At 42.4% G+C, this 22,010-nt stretch overlaps 1 protein-coding gene across 5 annotated transcripts in view; it reads left to right on the top strand.

Moving 5' to 3' along the window:
• The first annotated feature begins 2,477 nt into the window (after positions 1–2,477).
• The window catches only part of NTRK3 (neurotrophic receptor tyrosine kinase 3), a 787,704-nt gene continuing 768,171 nt past the window's right edge, over positions 2,478–22,010 (top strand). For 2 of the 5 annotated variants that reach the window (XM_063925760.1, XM_063925757.1), the window contains exons 1-2: positions 2,478–2,772; positions 3,585–4,235. In XM_063925760.1, the coding sequence (XP_063781830.1) occupies positions 3,988–4,235 (248 nt within the window). In that variant the 5' untranslated portion in view covers positions 2,478–2,772; positions 3,585–3,987. Of the gene's footprint in view, positions 2,793–3,584; positions 4,236–22,010 lie in introns of all 5 variants that reach the window. The other 3 variants (XM_063925758.1, XM_063925759.1, XM_063925761.1) reach the window with 3 other exon arrangements.

Genomic DNA, 22,010 nt, shown 5'->3' with positions numbered 1-22,010 from the left:
TCGGTGCAAATTTTAGGACTAAAAATAATATTGTGAGGTGTGAGGTATTCAGAATAGACTGAAAATGAGTGTAAATTATGGTTTTTGAGGTTAATAATACTTTGGGATCAAAATGACCCCCAAATTCTATGATTTAAGCTGTTTTTTAGTGTTTTTGGAAAAAAACACCCGAATCCAAAACACACCCGAATCCGACAAAAAAAATTCGGAGAGGTTTTGCCAAAACGCGTTCGAACCCAAAACACGGCCGCGGAACCGAACCCAAAACCAAAACACAAAACCCGAAAAATTTCAGGCGCTCATCTCTAGTTAGTATCCTCTAGTGTTGCTGGGCATGGCTGAGAAAGCAGAACTCTTCAGAGAGATCCCCATAATTCTCTCCCACAGAGAAAGGAGCATAGTAAATATCACTTTTGCACGATGCACCACTTTGTAGAGTACATATGCAGATTATTCTCCCATCCAGACACCCATCATGTGCACTTCTAGTTTGCAGAGGCCTACTGTGCTCCTGGAAGCGTGTTGGAATTGCCATCTAGATACTCAAAAATAAAAAGACTTAATAAATTAGGTCCATTATGTGCAGTGGTGCCGAGAGAGGGGGGGAGAGAGGGTACAAATTACCCGGGCCCAGGTCTGATTGAGAGGCCCAGTGGGGGCCCAGGTCCCCCCTTTTACTGGCAGCAGCAGCTGCAGCTCGTCTTCCCAGCCCAGCACATGCTGCTGTTTGCTGGGCTGCAGTGTGGTCAGGGAAGTGCTTAAAATACAATATTTTTCTGGGTGCATGGCCATGCCTCCTGTGATTAGGCCATGTCCCCTAAATAAAGGACCTGTCCACCACCCAGGGTCTCTACTGCCCTGGCTGAGAGGCATGTCATGCTCCTGTGAGTGGGTGCTTCTTATGTGCTGGGCACGCCCATAAAGAGGTGTGGCCATGCCTCAGCCTGCTGTTGTCACACCCCATCCAGGGGGGGGGGGGGCGCGGGGTCCCAGGAAGTTGTTGTACCGGGGCCCAGGATTTCTCCTGGCAGCCCTGATTATGTGTAAATTACAATTACACTACCCATCTCCAGTACCTTCATACCTGTAGGCTTCTCTGATATATGTAAGATGATAAAAGGATATGTAAAATACTAAATATTACTGTCTGTGTTTTCTTGTGGTGAGTATAGCAACACATCCCAGAAACATTTATGGCCACGATAAGCTCAAACTAGTGGCCCACATGTATTAAGCCTTAAAAGGTAATGACGTGGAGAGTGACAAAGAGTGATAAAGTACCAGCCAATCAGCTCCTGTCATGTCACAAGCTGCGTTTGAAAAATGGCAGGAGCTGATTTGTTGGCACTTTATCACTTTTTATCACTCTCTACTTTCTCACTTTTTAAGGCTTAATAATTTTGGCCAAAGGTCTCTGTTGGGAAGTCCTGTTTCAGCAATTATATCAACAATTTAAATGAAGCATTCATATAAATCATTACATTTCTATATGTTTTGCTGTTAATTGTATTTTTCACATGATAATGTAAATATTGCAATAAATATTATGGTTAAATGAAGGGGTACTTAGCACACAATTAAGCTTGTTATCCTTATTTACTTCCTCTTTATACAATTGTTATTGAATCTGGCAAAAACCCTGTTGAATCATTGGATAAACAAATGTACTAATACATTAATGGAGAAAGGCATGTTCGGTACATTGCCCTTTGACCTGCCTGCAAGAGGGAATAGGGATTGTGGTTCCGACACAGCAGCACAGTAGCCACCACATGGTGAACATATGTAACTGCACTGAAGCAGAACTGAATAATGCATGCTTATTTATTATTAGTCAGTGAATAAATATTTACATCAATGATAACCAAATCTGAAAACTATGCATGGTATCTAGGAAAATACATGCAAACTGTATTATAAAACAAACTTTTAGTAAAAAATAAAAAAAACAAAAGATGGATAAAAACCCACAATATCAAAGAAGAAAATAAAATATTGTATATTCGTGCAAACTTATGTCTTCAAGTGTAACTATTAAATTGTGTTCATAATCCCCATAAAATAAATGGATATAAATATCCATCAAGAGTATAATTCAGATACTGTTTATTATTATCCATACAGATTGATATTTAAACTGCATTCATTTAATTTTTTTGTTGCTGTTTATGCTACATAAATTTACTGGTGCAATATTTCTAATACAACAATGCAGACTGTTGGGGAGGGAATTCCACAAGTGTGGATGAAGTAGAGGATTAGGACATAGGGATTTGTTTCCTGCTGCCCTTCTTTTCATCATACTGCATAAAGAATGTGTGTGTGTGTGTGTGTGTGTGTGTGTGTGTGTGTGTGTGTGTGTGTGTGTGTGTGTGTGTGTGTGTCTATGTGACTGTGTATGTGTGTGTTAGTATATAAGTGTGTGGATGTTATGTGTATGTACTGAATGTGACAGTGGTTTTGTGTATGTGTGTGTGTGTGTGTGTGTGTGTGTGTGTGTGTGTGTGTGTGTGTGTGTGTGTGTGTGTGTGTGTGTGTGTGTGTGTGTGTGTGTGTGTGTGTGTGCCACTCTCCTCCCTCTGCCTCTCTCTCTCTCTCTCTCTCTCTCTCCTCATCCTGATCACACAGCTTTGATTCTCTGGCTCTCAGTAAACAGCTGAGACTCCCACCTTTTTTCTCTCCCTTTCCTTTGGACAAGAGACAGCAGTTCGTCTTTGGAGCTACAATCTACGGGGTTTGAGAGTGACATGCACCTGTATCCCCCGTCAGCAGGTCCATCTTGTGTTACCATTGTCTGTATTCTCTGTATGTCTCTGTATGTGTATGTGTGTCTGCAGCTAGGGAAAGAATAAGACACGTTTATGATACAGCGGCATCCAAGGGAGCATTGATGAAGGGCACAGCAAATTAAGCATTGCTAGGATCTACTTAGGTTGCTGTGCTTGCCAAAAATGCATCATGCATCTTAATTTGCTTCCTCCAGCTCATCGCAGCGTTCTGTAGGTTCCTCTAGCCTTGATTTTTTTTTCCACGATACTTAGACCATTTTTGGACATTTGCTGCAGATCTCGATATGTCAGATTAACATGACTTCATCCACATCATACCCCAGTTCCAGAGCAGTTACATCCACTGTAAAAATAACCAGCGATTTTTTTTGTTTGCTTTTCATTTTAAGCTTAATTTTCCATAAGAGGCAGCAAACTTGATTTTATAGTTAATTCCAAATCTGTCTCTCCCCAGTGTAGCATTTGCAATACATCCTCAGTGAGGGAAATGCCAGAGGGGTAACAATATCCAAGGAGGAGGATAGAATCCTGAACTTTTCTCTGCTGTACAGCACTGGCTGTGCTTTGCAGGAGCCAGGGATGAGACAAGGAACATCCTGTATGAATGTGCTTCTTGCAGAAGAAAAACGGGGGGTTTCTTTATAGGGGAGGTATAGTCTATTTGTCTTTTTTTTTTATTTTTTTTAGGAAACATCAGGTTGCAAATGGTGCTGTTTGATCTCTGATCTTCTATGTGTATCATTCCCATTCCCTGATCCCACTTTGCCCCCCTTCTCTCTTTCTGTTTTTTTGCAGGTGTGACAGTTTGATATCTGCCCAGTAGGTGGGACTTGGTGACTTTAGCACCCTTTTTTTTTTTTTTTTTTTTTTACCCCCACTGTCTCCCCATCTTCTATTGCATTCCTCAGAAGTCTTCTGGACATCCTGGGAAAAAAATAAAATAAATACAAAATACAAATAAACCAACAATCTGGAATCAACAAGGCAGCAGCAGCAGCATCAGGCACTATGCATCTCTGTGGGCTGAGAGCACTGCGCGTTTGAGCCATTTCAGGATGATTGTAGCTGCAAGAGGATTTTGCATCTGATTGCTCATCAAGAGAAAAAGGCTGAGATTTTAGCTCTCTCTCCTCTTGGTTTCCTTCCCCCTTTCTTTCCTCCCCCCTGTTTTTTTGGGGTTGAAAAACAGCTGTCTGAGATGGATGTGTCTCTTTGCCCTACAAAGTGCAGTTTTTGGAGGGTTTTCCTATTATGGAGCATTTGGCTGGACAGTATGGGTTCAGTCCTGGCTTGCCCTGCTAATTGTGTGTGCAGCAAGACTGAAATTATCTGCAAGAAGCCGGACGATGGGAACATCTTTCCCCTCTTGGAAGGGCAAGAAGCAGGATCAAGTAATGGAAACAGCAGCCTCAAAATCACTGACATCTCTAAGAACATCATTGCAATGTAAGTCTCTCCTGCACTCCATTGCCCTAAAATTGAAATGTGCCTTTTGCTCTTTGATGCCATCGATTGTGTTATGTCTTGTAGCTCAGAACTGGTGGTCAAGCCTGCCCTGACTATCAGTTTACTTGCCATTTCATTGCTACACTGTGATTCTTAGGTACTACCACAATTATTTTCCCACAGGCTCAAATGCAGTGATATGATCTATGCTTAACTTGAATGAACTTAATCTGGTTTTATTGTAGGCAGCCATGGGAATACAGGGCATGATAAAAAGCTAATCTTATTAATTGCATTCTGCAGGAAAATTGAGGTTTAATAATGTGACTGCTTATTGCATCTCTATTGCATACTGTAGGGTTTGGATTGCTTTTATACCTTAAATATTTTTAGTACTTATTAGTGATTGTTCACCTTCCAGTAGCTGTGTATTTAGGCAATTTAGCTGTAAAATGACAGCATAAAAAATATATATTCAGTTACAATGAGATGGTAGCACTTATCAGGTTGTTATCAATTCATATTGTCTGTTGTGTGAAAAAAAATCTAATAGCATAGTGTGCTCACGTTTGCTAAATAGGAAAGCATGCATTAGGGAATCTTCGCTATTTGGGATCATAATCTGTAAGAGCGTCCTGAAATTTGTTTTACTCCTTCCATATAAAGAGATGGGCACCCAAGACAGACAGGACGTGTCTTTGCTTCAGAACCACCCTACCCAACAGTCAGTGGTGTTTTTTCACAGCGACTTGGTTGCAATACACTGTTGAACTGTTGCAGTCCCCAATTTAAATGTTGATTTTGTTTTCCCATCGGGTATGAGTTGGGCAATGCAGTTCCAAGCTTGTGTACATATCTGGTTGGAAATCATTTAATCTCCTCCTTTAATAACAGAGACATAGAAAAAAAGGCCATTCAAAGTTTATTTAGCACCCTCTATCCAGATGGTAATAATGAAATTAAAATGACTGGCAGATTGATAATGCTGCAGATTCGTCATTGCTTCACTCCTGTTTGTTTAGTTTCAGATAAAGCCGTATAATCAACTGCCAATGAATTAACTATTTTCTTGCAAAACAGGCCCTTGCAGACTTTTAGGGGTTAACTGTTTTTGGGTTTTTTTTTGTATTGTTTTTTTAACCCTGTAAACATGATATCCATCACAGTGACTTGGTTGAAATTCATCTTGGCAGCTCTTCACTGCAAGCTGGGCGGGGGGGGGGGGGGGGGGGGGAATAGCACTTGATTTGTTCATTGAAACGGTGTTGCAATAATTCATAATGGCGGTAAACTTCTATAAGAGGAAAATGTGTTATCTGTCAACTCATGCTGGGTTTATAGAGTATGCAGTAAAGCGGTATCAATAGATGATTTGGGTAAGACCAAAGTGCATTTTTCAGTAGAAAACCCATCTATGTATATTGAATCCCATTCACTGACCCCCAGTTGCTAGACAATTCCTGCATTAAAGCCCACGATGGTTGGAGGAAGGCTTGCAGAATGCCTTGTCGCCAGGAATTTTTTTTTTCACACTATGCGTTTGTGAAAGAACTATGGAGATTTGCCTCCCCACCCTCTCATTTAAAACACAGCACAGCGTTTAAATATTCAGCTCAGCAACTAGATCAGACACTAAAAAGATAATCCCTCGGAAGTGTCACAGAAGTGTGTGGACATAGCATGGGAAAATAAATAAATATAGGTTATCTATGCAGATATGAAATAAAGCAGGATTCGAATCTGCCTTCACTCATCATAGCTGTAAAGTATATGGCCTCAGGTTGTTCTTTGTGCCATCCAACTTCATTTATCAGCTGTTGCTTCACCTGCTCAAGTCTAAGATCTTGGAAGCATTTATGTGTGTGTGTTGCAGGTTGCTGTAATGTACAGTATGTGTGCTAGCTAAGTGCCTCCTTTACTTTGGGTAGGTTGGGTGTATAGATTTGCCATGCTCCCTGAACATCATGTTTTAGGTCCATTTTGGGTTCTGCAGGACTATTTGTTTCATTTGGCACTCAAGAGGTTGTGAACAAGACTGCAGTGTGAGAGATGGGAAACATGAAATGGATTAAATGACGTGGAGCCAGGGATACTGGGCTTATTTCAGTGTAGTCAGGAATGTAATTAAAAATAAACCTGATCTTGTGCATTTGAAGCAATCCTCAGCTTATAGATAAAGTATATTTTGTGATGTTATAATATAATGTGGTATAAACAAACACATGTGGAGTAACAATAAACTATACATGTATGTGGTAACCGTTGCAACACGTCTATAATAAAGGTAATTAGCACCATACAGAAACCATCGTCAACACAGCTGGCAAAATTCAGGACTAACAAATGATTGCTCGTGGAAGAGCTGAGTTTGTGTGTGTATAGTTTGATATATACATATAGTTAGAATTGAAAATGTGTGTGAGTGCTTCAAAATATAAAGTTTCATTTGTTCTTATTGACTAAGCCAACCTGTGTTCCTTCAGGTGTGAGCTAGAACTCCCACAGAGCTTTCTTCTATCTATACTTGTTGCTGCATGATATTGAAGTGTGGCCACTTTGACACCTATAGATTCTATATTGTACTTGCATTGTGTTGTATCCATTTTACTTTAAGAACACTCAGCTTATGGCATTCCTAAAGACCAACCTCAAGTGAGGATATTGATGGACACAGATATACTGTAAATAGGCCACATATCATGATTTGCGCACCCCCTTAATAGTTGTTGAACCTATAGAACAGTGCTGGCCAACAATGCGGGATGTAGTGAAGTAGTAGGCTTTGTAGCGTCCCCGCCCTGCAGTAGACTGTAGGCCACTGCACCCACGCGATTATTGATTTTTGTTTTTCAGATAGAGGTAGAAGTCCGATCAATGTAGGGCGTTGTCTTTCTTTGTCTGATTCCCATATATCCAACTTCGCGTCACATTCCGTAGCAAAACATAAAAGGAAAACCGTTTTGGGTGTTATAATAACTATTATGAAAATATAGCTTGAAGAATATGATTATTGTATTCATCGATTTTATTTATAATTCAAACTTGTAATAAAATACATGAGAAAGCGTATACTGTATGCTAATCACTAATTTTAATAATGGTGGCTGTGTAGCGTCTAGAAACTTGACAGAACGATGCCCCTTTAATATAAGTGGTAGATTTTTTTCCCTTTGCGTACCAGATTTCCTGCCTGTCATCCTACTACAGAGGATTATGGAAGACAGTAGTAACTTCCAAGAATGCACATGCATTTACACTATGTTTCAGTCATCGTTATTCTACCATATGTGGAACACATACATATATACAGTACATACATAAATACATACATTTGTTTTTGCTACAACATGCTTAGAGGGTCCACTAGGTAATTTGGCTATTGGGGTCTACTGCTGAAGTTATTTTAAATCAACACATTAAAATTGATTGTTGGATGGTTTGGCGCTTCATGGTAAAATATCCGTTCCTGTTATTGTATGAAGTATCGTATGCTGCTGGGTTGACTTGAGCTTAAGTATCCCGATCATCTGGTAACTTTTATTAGCCAGTTTGGGACTTGAAAGTATTTTTTTTTAATAATAAATAAAAACCATTTTTGGGTCTTTGGTCAAGTTAACAGTGCACATACTGAAACCAATGCAATGTTCTGGAGCAAAAAGGATGCCACGTGATTGGATCGAGGATTTTGTTACAAGTTCAGCTCCCATCCAATCACATCCAGCCCTCTTTGGCCTGCTGCACCCTTCTGATTTCAGTCTTTGCAGTGCTTCGCATATGAAAGCTCTAAATAGATTGGTTGTTTCATGCAGTGGGTGATATTGTTCTAGAACGGATGTTATTTTAGGAATAGCTTAGAGACGCTGGTTGCATCGTCAAAAGAAAGTGGTGTCATTGCATCATCTGGCCAGTATATTAGAGATTAACTGTTAAGAAGTAATCTGATATAGAACTGAGACAACTACCAAATTGTCTCTTCAGTCTGGAGCTGGTGGTGAGTGACTTTTCAATAATAAATGTATACACTAACAGTGGATGTGTAATAAGGAGTCAGGAAATAAACAAGATATTACAATATCAGTTTTGTGTTTCTGCTTTACGCACTGAATGTGTTATTTACTTTCTCCCATGCATTCTAAAATAAATAAATGAGAACCTATGCCATGAAATATAGTGGAGCTATGGCATTAATCCATTTAGTGGTTCTGAGAGTGATATGCCCCACTCATACTCATACTTTCACTCACACCCATGTTACACTACAGTATGATCTCACACTTTTATTTTAAATTTACTTTCTGTTAAGGCACAAATGTTATTTCGTGGTGAAATAAATAAAAGGAGAAAATCTCAATTCTCTTATCCGGCAGTTCCCACTAGGCCTGTAATGATCAGTGTGAAAGAGTCTCTCTCCAGCTCGTAGTGCTATGGATTCCATAGTATGGGATGGAAAGATGGATATTTAAAAGGTAAATTACCTTGTGGACAGCTGCAGGCATTGCAGGATCCACAATGTATACAGGGACATTATGTGTGAATTTGTTTCTGCTTTTACTAATACCACACAATTCAACCAAAATATCTCATTTTAGCTTTGGATGGAATTATTCTGGAAGTGCAGTACATTTTACCGACTGTGGTGCCACAAGGGGCCTGGCAGCACCTTATGGTACCCATAAATCACACATACGGCCTGTTTCTGAGCTGTGCAAAATGACGATATTAATGCAAATCATAATTTTTTTTTAAATTTGATTCTAAGCAAGGGGCCTATGTATCAAAGCTTGGTGAGAGATAAAATGGAGAGAGATAATGTACCAACTAATAAGCTCCTAAGCAGTAGTGGATTCACCGCTAGGCAACAAAGGTAGCCTCTAAGGGCTTGGTGGTCCCAGGGGGCCTGCCGACTAGGCTGCAATGTGCAGGGCATTTCCGTTTGCCATGGGCTTGTTATACACCCGGGCCACGGCAGACTGTCAGCGCAGTGATCAGACAGCTGCCGAGTGCCAGCAAAGATAGACTACTAGAGTGAGGTGTGTGCTGTGGGGCAGTGCCTGCCAGTGTCTGCAAGTATGTTTAGTACCTTTACAGCCTGTAAACTGACAGGAGCTGGTTGGTTGGTTGGTTGGTTGGTTGGTTGGTTGGTTGGTTGGTACTTTATCTCTCGTCAAGCTGTGATACATGGGCCCCTCAAGGGTTTATGTACTAAGCCTTGGAGAGAGATAAATTACTAGCCAATCAGCTCCTAACTGTCATGTTACAAGCTGTGTTTGAAAAATGTCAGGAGCTGGCTGGTTGGTACTTTATCTCTCTCCACTGCTTAGTACATAGGGCCTAGTTCAGACCTGATCACTTGGTAGGGTTTTTTTGCACTGCTGCAAACAGATAGTCACCGCCCATAGGGGAGTGCATTTTAGCTTTGCAAGTGTGCGAACGCATGTGTAGCAGAGCTGTACGAACAGATCTTGTGCAGTCTCTGAGTAGCCCAGGACTTACTCAGCCGCTGTGATCACATCAGCCTGTTCGAGACCGGAATTGACGTCAGGAACCCTCCCTGCAAACGCTTTGACGTGCCTGTGTTTTTCCAACCATTCCCAGAAAATGATCAGTTACCACCCAATAATGGCTTCTTCCTGTCAATCTCCTTGCGATCGCCCGTGCATATGGATTCTTTGCACAAACCCATCTCTGAGCGGCAATCCGCTTTGTACCTGTGCGACGCACCTGCACATTGCGGTGCATATGCATGCACAGTTCTGACCTGTTCGCAGCGCTGCACAAAACGCTAGCGAGCGATCAGGTCTGAATTACCCCCATAGACCCTAGCAACTTAAAAGTCACAGAGTACATGCATGATCTCAGAAATGCATTGGGTGTTCAGGGCGATGACTGAGAGGTGGCCATTCAGGTGCACTGTCTTATGTCTGTATTATTTGAGTGTCGCAGGCTTGTCACTTAACTGCACTCTTAATTACTGACATTGGAGTCCACACTGTGCTGGAGATTCTGCACTTAGCTTAAGATACTGTAGGTGCAAACTTCGATGGTGCTACCAATGGTAGTGTTTAAAGATGCATCAATCGGGATTGTGGTATCTTGCCTAGACCTTGCACAGTCAGATGCACACCAGTGCACTGGGGGAAGGACTTTTACTAGCAGTAGCATAAAGTTGTCATCACGACTGTAGCAAAGGACGCTAAAGCGCTCTCAGCCGTGTGCGACTAAGCCCCCTGCTGTTTATTGCGAAATACTTTCTTGTTTACCATTTATTTCTGCACTTGTACATTTTCTTCTATTATACCAATAGTACAGTGTGTAAATGAGAAAAGAGACAGACTAAGCATTATTATAGCAGTGTAAAAAGAAGGGTATCCACTGTGTCTAGATTAATACACCATGGCCCTCATTCCGAGTTGTTCGCTCGCTAGCTGCTTTTAGCAGCATTACACACGCTAAGCCGCCGCCCTCTGGGAGTGTATCTTAGCTTAGCAGAATTGCGAACGAAATATTCGCAGAATTGCAAATAGAAATTTCTTAGCAGTTTCTGAGTAGCTCCAAACTTACTCAGCCATTGAGATCAGTTCAGTTTCGTTCCTGGTTTGACGTCACAAACACACCCAGCGTTCGCCCAGACACTCCCCCGTTTCTTCAGACACTCCCGCGTTTTTCCCAGAAACGCCAGCGTTTTTTCGCACACGCCCAGAAAACGGCCAGTTTCCGCCCAGAAACACCCACTTCCTGTCAATCACAGTATGATCACCAGAACGATGAAAAAACCTCGTTATGCCGTGAGTAAAATACCTAACTTTTGTGTAAAATAACTAAGCGAATGCGCTCTGCGAACCTTGCGCATGCACAGTAAGCGACTAATCACAATATAGCGAAAATCGGCAACGAGCGAACAACTCGGAATGACCACCCATAGCCATTATGTTTTAACACACCTTCCATTAACCAAATCATCATCTACAAAATGAGATTGAATAGGTGAAAGGTTATGTAGCCACAAAATCTATTTTAAACTACAAGTCCCAGCATGCTTGCCATTCACAGGTTACCGAAGCCTGTCATCAACTTCTTAAGTATATTTCTGTTCCCAGAACAATAACATATGCCTTCAATCCTTTTCTCATGAAGAATGTTTATAAATTCAATTTTACACAGTTCTCAGTTAATTAGTGTTGTAGTCTGGTTCATTGTTTCTTCTTGCATAAAGCAGGGGAGAATCACAACAGACCACTTTTACTGATGTGTTAAGTTAGAGCTTAATTCCAAACAGGCAAACTGGGGCCAGGGTCACAGATATAATGGAGGCTGAAAACACAGTGCGTGAAATGTATGCAGAAAAACATAATGTATCAAATAATTGCATTAAGTGAAGGTAATAGGAAGAGTTTATCGGTGATGTCATTGGCATTCTGGCAAAGTTTATCGGTGATGTAATTGGCATCCTGGCGCTCTGGATGCCGGCAGTCAAAATCCTGACATCACTCTCAGTGCTGACACGGAAATTCTGACTGCTAGCATTATGACTGCCGGCATCCCAATCGTAAGTATGCTGGGATGCAGATTAGGGTTAGGCCACCACGGGGGTAGTAGGGTAGGCTTAGGCACTAGGGTGTGGGTTAGGGTTAGGCTGCCGGGAGGGAGGGTCAGGGTTAGGCACTAAAAGGGGTGGCTAAGGTTAGGCACTAAGGGGGGAGAGTTAGGTTTAGGCACTAAAGGAGGAGAGTTATGTGTGAGGCTGCGTGGGGGGGAGGGTGTTAGGGTTAGGTCGTGGAGGGGGGTTAGGGTTAAGCATCAGGTAGGGAAGGTTAGGGTTAGGGTGGAGAAGGATACTATACTTACATACTACCTGTTGGGATACCACTGCCGGTCTGATGACCGCCGGCATTCTCAGCGCCGAGAACGTGTATCACACCTGTTTATTGATAGTAAATTGTCTTACTCGAAATGTTTTTTTAGTCAATGTATTGCAAATCATACAAGTAGGTGAGTAGCGATTTGCAGGATTAGCCTTATTAAAATAAGAAACAGTGACATGCCTTTGGTACAAGATAGCCTCACAAAAGTTTAAAATGAGGGATTCAGAGATCCATTTATAAATCTGTTTTGGTATCAGGGTTATTTTAGAAATGCTTAATGCATTATGCAAACTAATGCTGCAGGACACAGTCCTCATTATTGTCTATGGGGACTGCGGTCTGGGCCTATGAACAAAGCTCAAAAAATCTATTTTTTTGGTGCTTGGTCCTGATTGCTAATGCCATCTAAATATGGCATTAGCTATTCTTTCAATGTGGGTGAGCATTGGCGAAGAGGTATGTTCTCATCCTTTCCCAGAATCCTTCATGCTTCTGCCACCCATTCTATTGTAAGCATTCTCTGCCTAATTCTTGCAGAACCGCAAGTAATAGTGATCGCCAGGGGTTAAAGTGAACTTGAATGGGGCAGAGTTGCTTTTTGCCACGTTCTGCCTCTGCTCGGCCACGCGCAAGTCAATCCCGTGGTGAGCAGCAACCGCAGTTGGAATGCTGTGCCCCCCACCCCGCGCGCACCACCCCACAGTACTTCACCAAATGCGCGGCTGTGCATCTGGTGGAGGGTAGCTGACAGGAGAGAGCCACATGCACCAGAGCGCGCCGCCAGTGTCACTGATGACTATGGTGGCCAATCCCGGGATCGGGATCGGCGGGATCTCAGGATTTAGGCCCAAAAATGGCCGGGATTCAATCCCAGGATTGGAAGCTCCAATCCCGGGGATTGAGGGATCAGCGTTGAGCGTCCACAGGACGCTCAAACGCTGCCCGGCTTCCTCCTTCTGGATCCCCAGCGCAGCGTGAGAGGTCAGCTGTCAGCTGCTGGTGGGAGCCACCAGCAGCGTTCTCAGGATGTTCCCCTACCGCCCGCCCCCGGTATATGGTGAGTTATATGGGCAGGGTGGGGTGAGGGGGTGGCCACCTAGGTAAATGCCAATCCCGGGTATCCCGGGAATCCCGGGATTGGACATTTTTCAATCCCGATACCCGGGATTGAAAAAATGGCCCGGGATTAGCTTCCCTACCCATGACAGTGAGAGAAAGATGCCAGTAGCATCTTACATATAAAGCTGCAGGCTACTACTTTGCCATGTCACTGAATTCCTGGGAGCGAGGCGCTGTATGATTATGGGCTCATACATAACTCATTTATTGGTCTTTGTTTTGGAATTTTTACATTTATTTTCTTTTTTCACAATATTTTAGTTTGTTCCATTGTTCTTGATTTGTCAGCTAGAGGATCATCTGTAAACATCTGCAGTAGTTTAAGTTACTACAAGTGTTAAGAACTGAGGTAAAGCAGTAGAAATTGTTGATAAATAGTTCCCTAAATCCTGATCTGTAGGAGTGGTTCCATCTAGATTAAAGTATTGAGTGTTTTGTAATTAGTATTGATAGACAGTAATTTACTTTTACGTGATGCCAATAGCATGCTGCAGAGGTTATTGGAACTTATTTATGGAAGAGGATTATTTGCATGCTTGGAAAAGCTTTGGATAAAATCTGTTTATTGTAACTAAATTCTTTAAAGTGCCAGAGAGTCTGTGTTGATATGGATTAGCACTATTCTTTAATGGTTTATATCTCAGTCTCCGATGTTTATTATTTAGTGCTTACATGTAACATATAATGAAGGTGGCAGATAAAAGTCCTATCAGATATTGCCTGTGTTCAGATGTCCTATACGTGCAGTACTTGCTGTGCTCTGCTGGGCAGTGACCACAGAGATACTGTATTGACACTGGTTCACGAACATTTTATTTTTAAGGTGTTTGTAACTGAATAATACCACCTGTGGCTCGCTCTCAGTTGTAGAACTACAAGTCTCAGTATGCTGAATCCAATAGCCAGAGAGCTACTATATTGACAGTGGTTCATGGGAACTTTGGTCGCTCAATCTCAAACAAAAACAGATTTGTTGGAGAAGGTTATTCCATTCAAATGGGAAGTCTATGTAAGAAGCATTGTTGCAGTAAATGTACTGCAATAATACTTATTCTGTTGTCACCATCTCATGCACAGAGCATCATATTCGCATCACAGTCACAGCGAAACACCATTGCTTCAGAGACGCCGGGCTGTGACTTTTGCTGCAGAGGAATTTGTTTTAAACGCTTACAAAGTCGAAGATGAAGCACAACGGAACTTGGCTTGAGATAAAGCCGCAACCGCTGCATTGTAGCCAAGGTTGGACTGGCCCACAGGGGCCCAGGGGAAACCCCTGGTGGGCCCCACTGCCTGGGCCCCCACCTTCTCCTCTCTAGGGATCGGAATCCAGACTGTGCACTTTAATCATAGGGATCAGTACTAATATTATGCATATGTTACCTTATAGTGCACAGGACTGTGGTGTATTTTGTACAGTTCATTGCTGTTATTAATCTGGTACATTAGCATGCATGCACTAGCAGTTTTTACTATAAATATTTGTCAAGGGGCCCAGACCATGCACTCAGTAATGGTTAGCCACGTCTCTGTGGAAGCTGGCTACACCTCTAAGTATGGGCCCCTATCACTGCATTCTCCGGTAGGTCCTTCATGCCCCAGTCCGACACTGATTGTCGCACCTTGTATACAGGTTCAGACATGCACACAGATGTACAAATGTTGGACATTACTTTGATCAGTGTAATCCAGCAAAGCAGTTTTGTTGGGGAAGCAGTTACAGTAGCATACCGCCAATCAGGATCCCTGGGATCACAATACAGACGCCAGAATCCCAACAAGTGGTGAAATGCCAATGCCAGAATACCGGCACTGTAGGTGATTCTCCATCTATGGGTGTCCACAACTGCCGGCATACTGGTGGCCGGGATGCCACTGTCAGTATACTGATGGCGGGCATACCAGCCGCCGGTATATCATACTGAATCTGTTTTGTTGCATCAAGTTGTTTTATTAGTGTAAATATGAAGTACATTCTGAGTGAAGAAGACGCTTGGCTGAATCAGACGTGGCCTGGCATGACGAGAGGAGCTATTTGTCACTTGACGAGAGGGGCTATTTTGGTGTATGAAGACACATCTGTATGTGCATTTTAGGGGGACATGTACTAAGCAGTGATAAAAGTGGAGAAATGAGCCAGAGGAGAAGTTGCTCATGGCAACCAATCAGCATTGATGTAACATTTATAATTTGCATAATATAAAAATATACAGAACAGCTGATTTGTTGCTATGGGCAACTTCTCCACTGGCTCACTTCTCCACTTTTATCACTGCTTAGTACATGTCCCTATATGTCCCATGTACACAATGCATGGATAAAGCAGTGATGCTATCAGCATCCATCTCTGAATCACCCATATGATAAACATAGTTTTAACTCCCCTTACTTTTAATGTTAGCAGCCACATCCAGCAACTTTAATTCTTATATTGTGTGCGTCTTTAATAGTCCATGGAATGAATCTGTGCTGTCCATAAAGGGCAGTTCAAACGTGTGCTTGGAAATGGATAAAGATGCATTAAAACAATAGTGCCTTTTAAATGCATTTTAAATATGTGTTTTATCTCATTATGTATACCACTGGTTATCAAACTCAGTCATGACCCCACACAGTCCATGTTTTCCAGGTCTCCTGTGGGTATTTCAAATCATACTTGCCTACCTGACCCTCTCCATGAGGGAGAAAATGCAATGTTCCTGGACTTTCCTGGTAATGTATGATTGCCATCACCTGTGGTGAGCTACAGTAGTTAATTGATAAGAAAGGTGTTTCACCACAGGTGATGGCAATCATACATTACCAGGAAAGTCCAGGAACAGAGTATTTTTTCCCTCATGGAGAGGGTCAGGTAGGCAAGTATGTTTCAAATGTGACAGTTGGTGAAACACAGTGCACCTGCCATGTGACCTGGAAAATGTGACCTGTGTGGGGTCCTGAGGACCGAGTTTGAGAACCATTGATTTATACAGGTTCTCATACTCGGTCCTCAGGACCCCAAACAGTGCATGTTTTCCATCTCTCCTCACAGAATCGCAAGAAAAATAATTAGCTTCACCTGTGGATCTTTTAAAACATCTCAGTCAGTAATGAATACATCTGTGCATCTGCTCAGTGATCTGGAAAACATGAACTGTTTGAGGTCCTGAGGATCGAGTTTGAGAACCACTGATCTATACATTTTGTGTTTGTATCATACAGAATTTAAATTTTAAAACATATTGGTGATCTTTCATCTTATTTCTAATGTGCTATTCTGGTGTTATGTTAGCAGCTGAAGAGTCGATTAGCAGTCAGTAGGTGCGAGCAAACCCTACGTTATGCTAGAATCAGCTCTGTAGTGGCCGAATGATAGAGAATAGCAGCCAAATGTGACCTTCCACTGACCAACATCTGTGCAATCACCAATGTGTCATTGCTCTAGGAGTACAACTTCTTTACCCAGAGTTGTCCTGCTGTCTGAGAAGCATTACACAAAGATGATTTCTTCTCTCCGATTCATACAGATGTGTCCCTGTCACTTTATTAGTCCTCTTTGCAGGTCATGATTTCCAAGATCATCGATAATCTTTGCGACAGCTCTCATGATCACTTTCATTCATGTCTGAGTATTGAGCTGGCTGTCTTTCTAGCCCAGAGGTTCTCAAACTCGGTCCTCGGGGGCACACACAGTGCATGTTTTGCAGGTCTCCTCACAGAATCGCAAGTGAAATAATTAGCTCCACCTGTGGACCTTTTAAAATGTGTCAGTGAGTAATTAATACACCTGTGCACCTGCTGGGTTACCTGCAAAACATGCACTGTGTGTGCCCCCGAGGACCAAGTTTGAGAACCTCTGTTCTAGCCAGTGGTTCTGAGACATGACTTATTATGTTTCTTGTTTACCATACCAAACAAAGATGTACTCTATGCCACAGGTTCTCAAACTCGGTCCTCAGGACCCCACACGGTGCATGTTTTCCAGCTCTCCTCACAGAATCGCAAGAAAAATAATTAGCTTCACCTGTGGATCTTTGAAAACATCTCAGTCAGTAATGAATACATCTGTGCATCTGCTCAGTGATCTGGAAAACATGAACTGTTTGAGGCCCTGAGGATCTATACATTTTGTGTTTGTATCATACAGAATTTACATTTGAAAACATATTAGTGATCTTTCATCTTATTTCTAATGTGCTATTCTGGTGTTATGTTAGCAGCTGAAGAGTGGATTAGCAGTCAGTAGGTGCGAGCAAACCCTACGTTATGCTAGAATCAGCTCTGTAGTGGCCGAATGATAGAGGATAGCAGCCAAATGTGACCTTCCACTGACCAACATCTGTGCAATCACCAATGTGTCATTGCTCTATGAGTACAACTTCTTTACCCAGAGTTGTCCTGCTGTCTGAGAAGCATTACACAAAGATGATTTCTTCTCTCCTCTTCATACAGATGTGTCCCTGTCGCTTTATTAGTCCTCTTTGCAGGTCATGATTTCCAAGATCATCGTTAATCTTTGCGACAGCTCTCATGATCACTTTCATTCATGTCTGAGTATTGAGCTGGCTGTCTTTCTAGCCAGTGGTTCTGAGACATGACTTATTATGTTTCTTGTTTACCATACCAAACAAAGATATACTCTATGCTATATATCTCTTCTGCTGGTTGGAAATGTATTCAAATTAAGGCAGACTTGTAATAGAATAACACATTGTAACTCTTCTTTAAGAATGATTAGTACAATTTGTATTTCAGATAGACATACTGTACAATGATATACAGTATCTACAGATTACACTGTTTTTAGAATGGTGATATAAAAATGTAAAGATTAATCCTGATTGCGTATGTAGCAGACTTGACAATTTTCCCTAAAGTTGTTGAAAGATTCCTCATCCGGTTTGGCAATTCACGTGAGTTGCCAGATTTTTTTATATCTAGTTAAGCAAATGCATCGCGGCTGTCCGGACGCCGGCCGTCATGTGACCTAAGCCAGAATCCGGACACCACTCAGGAGACTGCCAGCGACTATACACCCTTGGCAATGAGCATGTCTATTGGGGGGGTCGCATTGTTGAATGTCTATGGTGAGGGGGGTGGGGGCACATTTTTTTAATGCTCGCACTGGGAGTCAAATTGTCTAGAAACATCCTTGCCAATGAGTATTCAATCCAGAAGAACTGCATTAATAATCTGCTGTTCAGTACAACCCCACACAATGGAATTACCCTGTAGAAATATATATTTTTAACACTATTCCAGATCCCTAAATAGAATAGGGCACCTCAGTGGCCAATAATGTATTTACTGAACATTACAGCCAATAAGCAATGCATTGTGCTCTGCTATTTAGGTATTTTATACTTTTCTGTTTATTGTATATAATTGTGAAAGTTCATTTTAAACATGAACTGCTCTGCAAAGCAGTTTTACATTCTCTATGCTGGGAACATGATTGGGCTGCATCAGAGCATATAATTATGCCAAAGAATAAACAACATACTAACAGTTAAATAAATTAAAGTGCATTATGCTGTAATAAACAATTAAATCTAATATTTAGAAAACTAAAATTAAAAAAAATGGATTCAATAAAACCTGTAACTAAGGTTTCAAATATATTGTACATATTATCCTCTTATTTTTTTTTCCATTGTGTTTTGCGTTCAGTTTTATACAAAAAGCTTTTGATTGATGTCCACTATTATTAGTCTGTTAAATTGGGTCAGTAAGCACATCAAAAGGAAATACATTATTGCTGATCAATCCTGCCTAGTAATTAACCCAGTGATTGGCATAGACGTACTGCTGGACACCACTAATAGAATGGATAACAACTTAATAGCATATAGACTTTGTTATTATACTCAATACACACAATGTAACTGATTTTACAATTCTGGCTTGACAGCTGCTGTGTCATATTTTAGCATAGTATATGGGTGTGGTATGACTTGTCGCAGTGACCATGTTGATATTCAGATTGTTTCCATGATATGATTGTCAACATGATGAAATGTCGAGAAAGCATTCCTGGTGGTCTAGTGGTCTCTCACCATCTCCCAGCAGCAGCTCCAGCTTCTTCTTACGGAAGTCACTGCTGTGATGCTCCTGCATTCTGGTGAGTATATCTCCCCTATTACTAACCCCAGTGCCGGACTTCCCATCTGGTAATACAGGTTGAGTATCCCATATCCAAATATTCCGAAATACGGAATATTCCAAAATACGGACTTTTTTGAGTGAGAGTGAGATAGTGAAACCTTTGTATTTTGATGGTTCAATGTACACAAACTTTGTTTAATACACAAAGTTAGTAAAAATATTGTATTAAATGACCTTCAGGCTGTGTGTATAAGGTGTATATGAAACATAAATGAATTGTGTGAATGTAGACACACTTTGTTTAATGCACAAAGTTATAAAGAATATTGTCTAAAATTACCTTCAGGCTGTGTGTATAAGGTGTATATGTAACAGAAATACATTCTGTGCTTAGATTTAGGTCCCATCACCATGATATCTCATTATGGTATGCAATTATTCCAAAATACGGAAAAATCCCATATCCAAAATGCCTCTGGTCCCAAGCATTTTGGATAAGGGATACTCAACCTGTACTGGCAAATGCCAAAAGGCCGGGCGACCACTACTAAGCCAGGATCCTTGTTCAGCCCCAGTCCGTTTCTACATAACCCTAATTCCTAAACCTAACACTTACCCTTAGGGCCAGATTAACAATGGGGTGGATAGAACTACAGCTCCAGGCTTCCATATGAAAATAGGCCCATCATCATGACAGCATGATGATAACTAGCCACCTGCTGGCCACAAATCATTGTATTTCTATTTCCCTCACAAAATGATACAATTTACTGTAAATACATTTATGTATTTAGGGAGACATTGGGGCCGGTAATATAGAGGGTGTACATGCCCACATAGCAATAGCAACACCCACACTGCACTGGTCACACCCAGATAGCACTGGCCACACACGCACAGCACTGGCCACACACAGCACTGGTCACACCCGCATAGCACTGGCCACACCTGCACAGCACTGGTCACACCCACACAGCACTGGTCACACCCATATAGCACTGGCCACACCTACACAGCACTGGTCACACCCAGATAGCACTGGCCACACAGACATACTGTAGCTCTGGTCACACCCACACATCACTGGCCACTCCCACATAGCACTGGCCACTTCCACATAGCACTGGCCACTCCCACAGAGCCCTGGCCACACCCACATAGCACTGGCCACACCCACACAGCACTGGTCACACCCCCATAGCACTGGCCACACACACATACTGTAGCTCTGGTCACACCCACACAGCACTGGCCAAACACACATAGCACTGGTCACACCCACACAGCACTGGCCAAACACACATAGCACTGGTCACACCCACACAACACTGGTCACACCCACACAGTACTGGTCACACCCACACAACATTGGTCACACCCACACAGTACTGGTCACAGTGCTTCAGCTTCTCACAATAGGTACTTGAACATTTTCATCCTTAAGCCCATGTGGCCCTTAATCCATTTGTGTTCCCCCTGATGCCTAAGCCTAACCTCCCCCCACAACCTAACCCTGACTTTCCCAGCAGTGCCTAACCCTAATCACCGACCAGTGTCAGACTGGGACATGTACGGCCCTCCAGGGGATACAGTGGTAGGGGCCCATGTTTAAGGGTGTGGTCAGTCTCTAGACGGGGTGTGCCCAGCCACCACATTGGTTTGCCTAACTATTTTGCATGGGTTGGTCCCCTAGATAAATATATACAGTAAATACTGTAGTGCATGCATGATAATGTACTAGATTAGTTAACAGCACAGTCTGGAACCTGATCCCTAGAGGAGGGTGTGGGCCCCCAGGCAGTAGGGTACACCGGTGGTTTTACCTGTACCCCTGTGGGCCAGTCCAACCCTGTTGCTGACATCCTCAAAATGTTGACATTTCACACGGCATCATTTCATATGCCGTCTGTGAACCTGTCAACAGTTTGAGGATGTCGACCTGGTGCCCGTCGACAGTTTTACATCAACATTTTGGTGTCGACATTATGAAGGCCAGCATGGTTACTGCCGACCATATGACCAAATGCCTGAAAAATCATAAGTAAATCCAACCTATGGCATGAATAAAGTATAGTTTACTATGTTGTAAAATTGGTAGATTAGTTGCATAGCTAGAAAGGACTGCTGTCTGCTGTACAGTTCTTATTAAGATAACCTTAGTATAAAATGTTTTCACAGTATGTACGTCATCTGAAGAGAGATGCTTGTTGTCACTTAAACATGTTCTTTCTCTCTGTTTAGTATTGCTAGCACATTACCTATGTTTAATGTTATCTTTACTAATAGACATAACATTGTGATAATGTCGCATTATAAGGGGTAATTCAGACTGCATTGCTGCAGCGGCAGTGATCGCAGTCTGAATTTTTTTGTGGAGTGCACATGCGCACCCCGGTAGCCCAGTACTATGCTTAAAGCATTTCAGGGCTGCGATTGCCTCTGTCTGATTGACAGGTAGAGACAGTCGCGGGGCTGGAGGGGGCGTGCCAACGGCGTTAGACCGCTGTTGGCGGGGCGCGGTCCAGACAACGCAGGCGTGTCCGGACCGTTGGGGGCAGGGCATGCCGTGGGGGCCGGGTGACTTCACACGCTGCGACCCAGGACGCAGCTGGTAGCTCCCTACCAGAGCGCAGGAGCTACGCAGGCAGGGAGCTACTCGCCAGGTGCAATAGCATCGTCACCGTGCGATGCTTTTACACCAGTGCAGGGG

Source organism: Pseudophryne corroboree, chromosome 6, assembly GCF_028390025.1.
Source record: "Pseudophryne corroboree isolate aPseCor3 chromosome 6, aPseCor3.hap2, whole genome shotgun sequence".
In the NCBI taxonomy this organism is placed as follows: domain Eukaryota; kingdom Metazoa; phylum Chordata; class Amphibia; order Anura; family Myobatrachidae; genus Pseudophryne; species Pseudophryne corroboree.
Note: the sequence above shows the minus strand (reverse complement) of the source record. Positions and strands in the feature narration are given on the sequence as shown.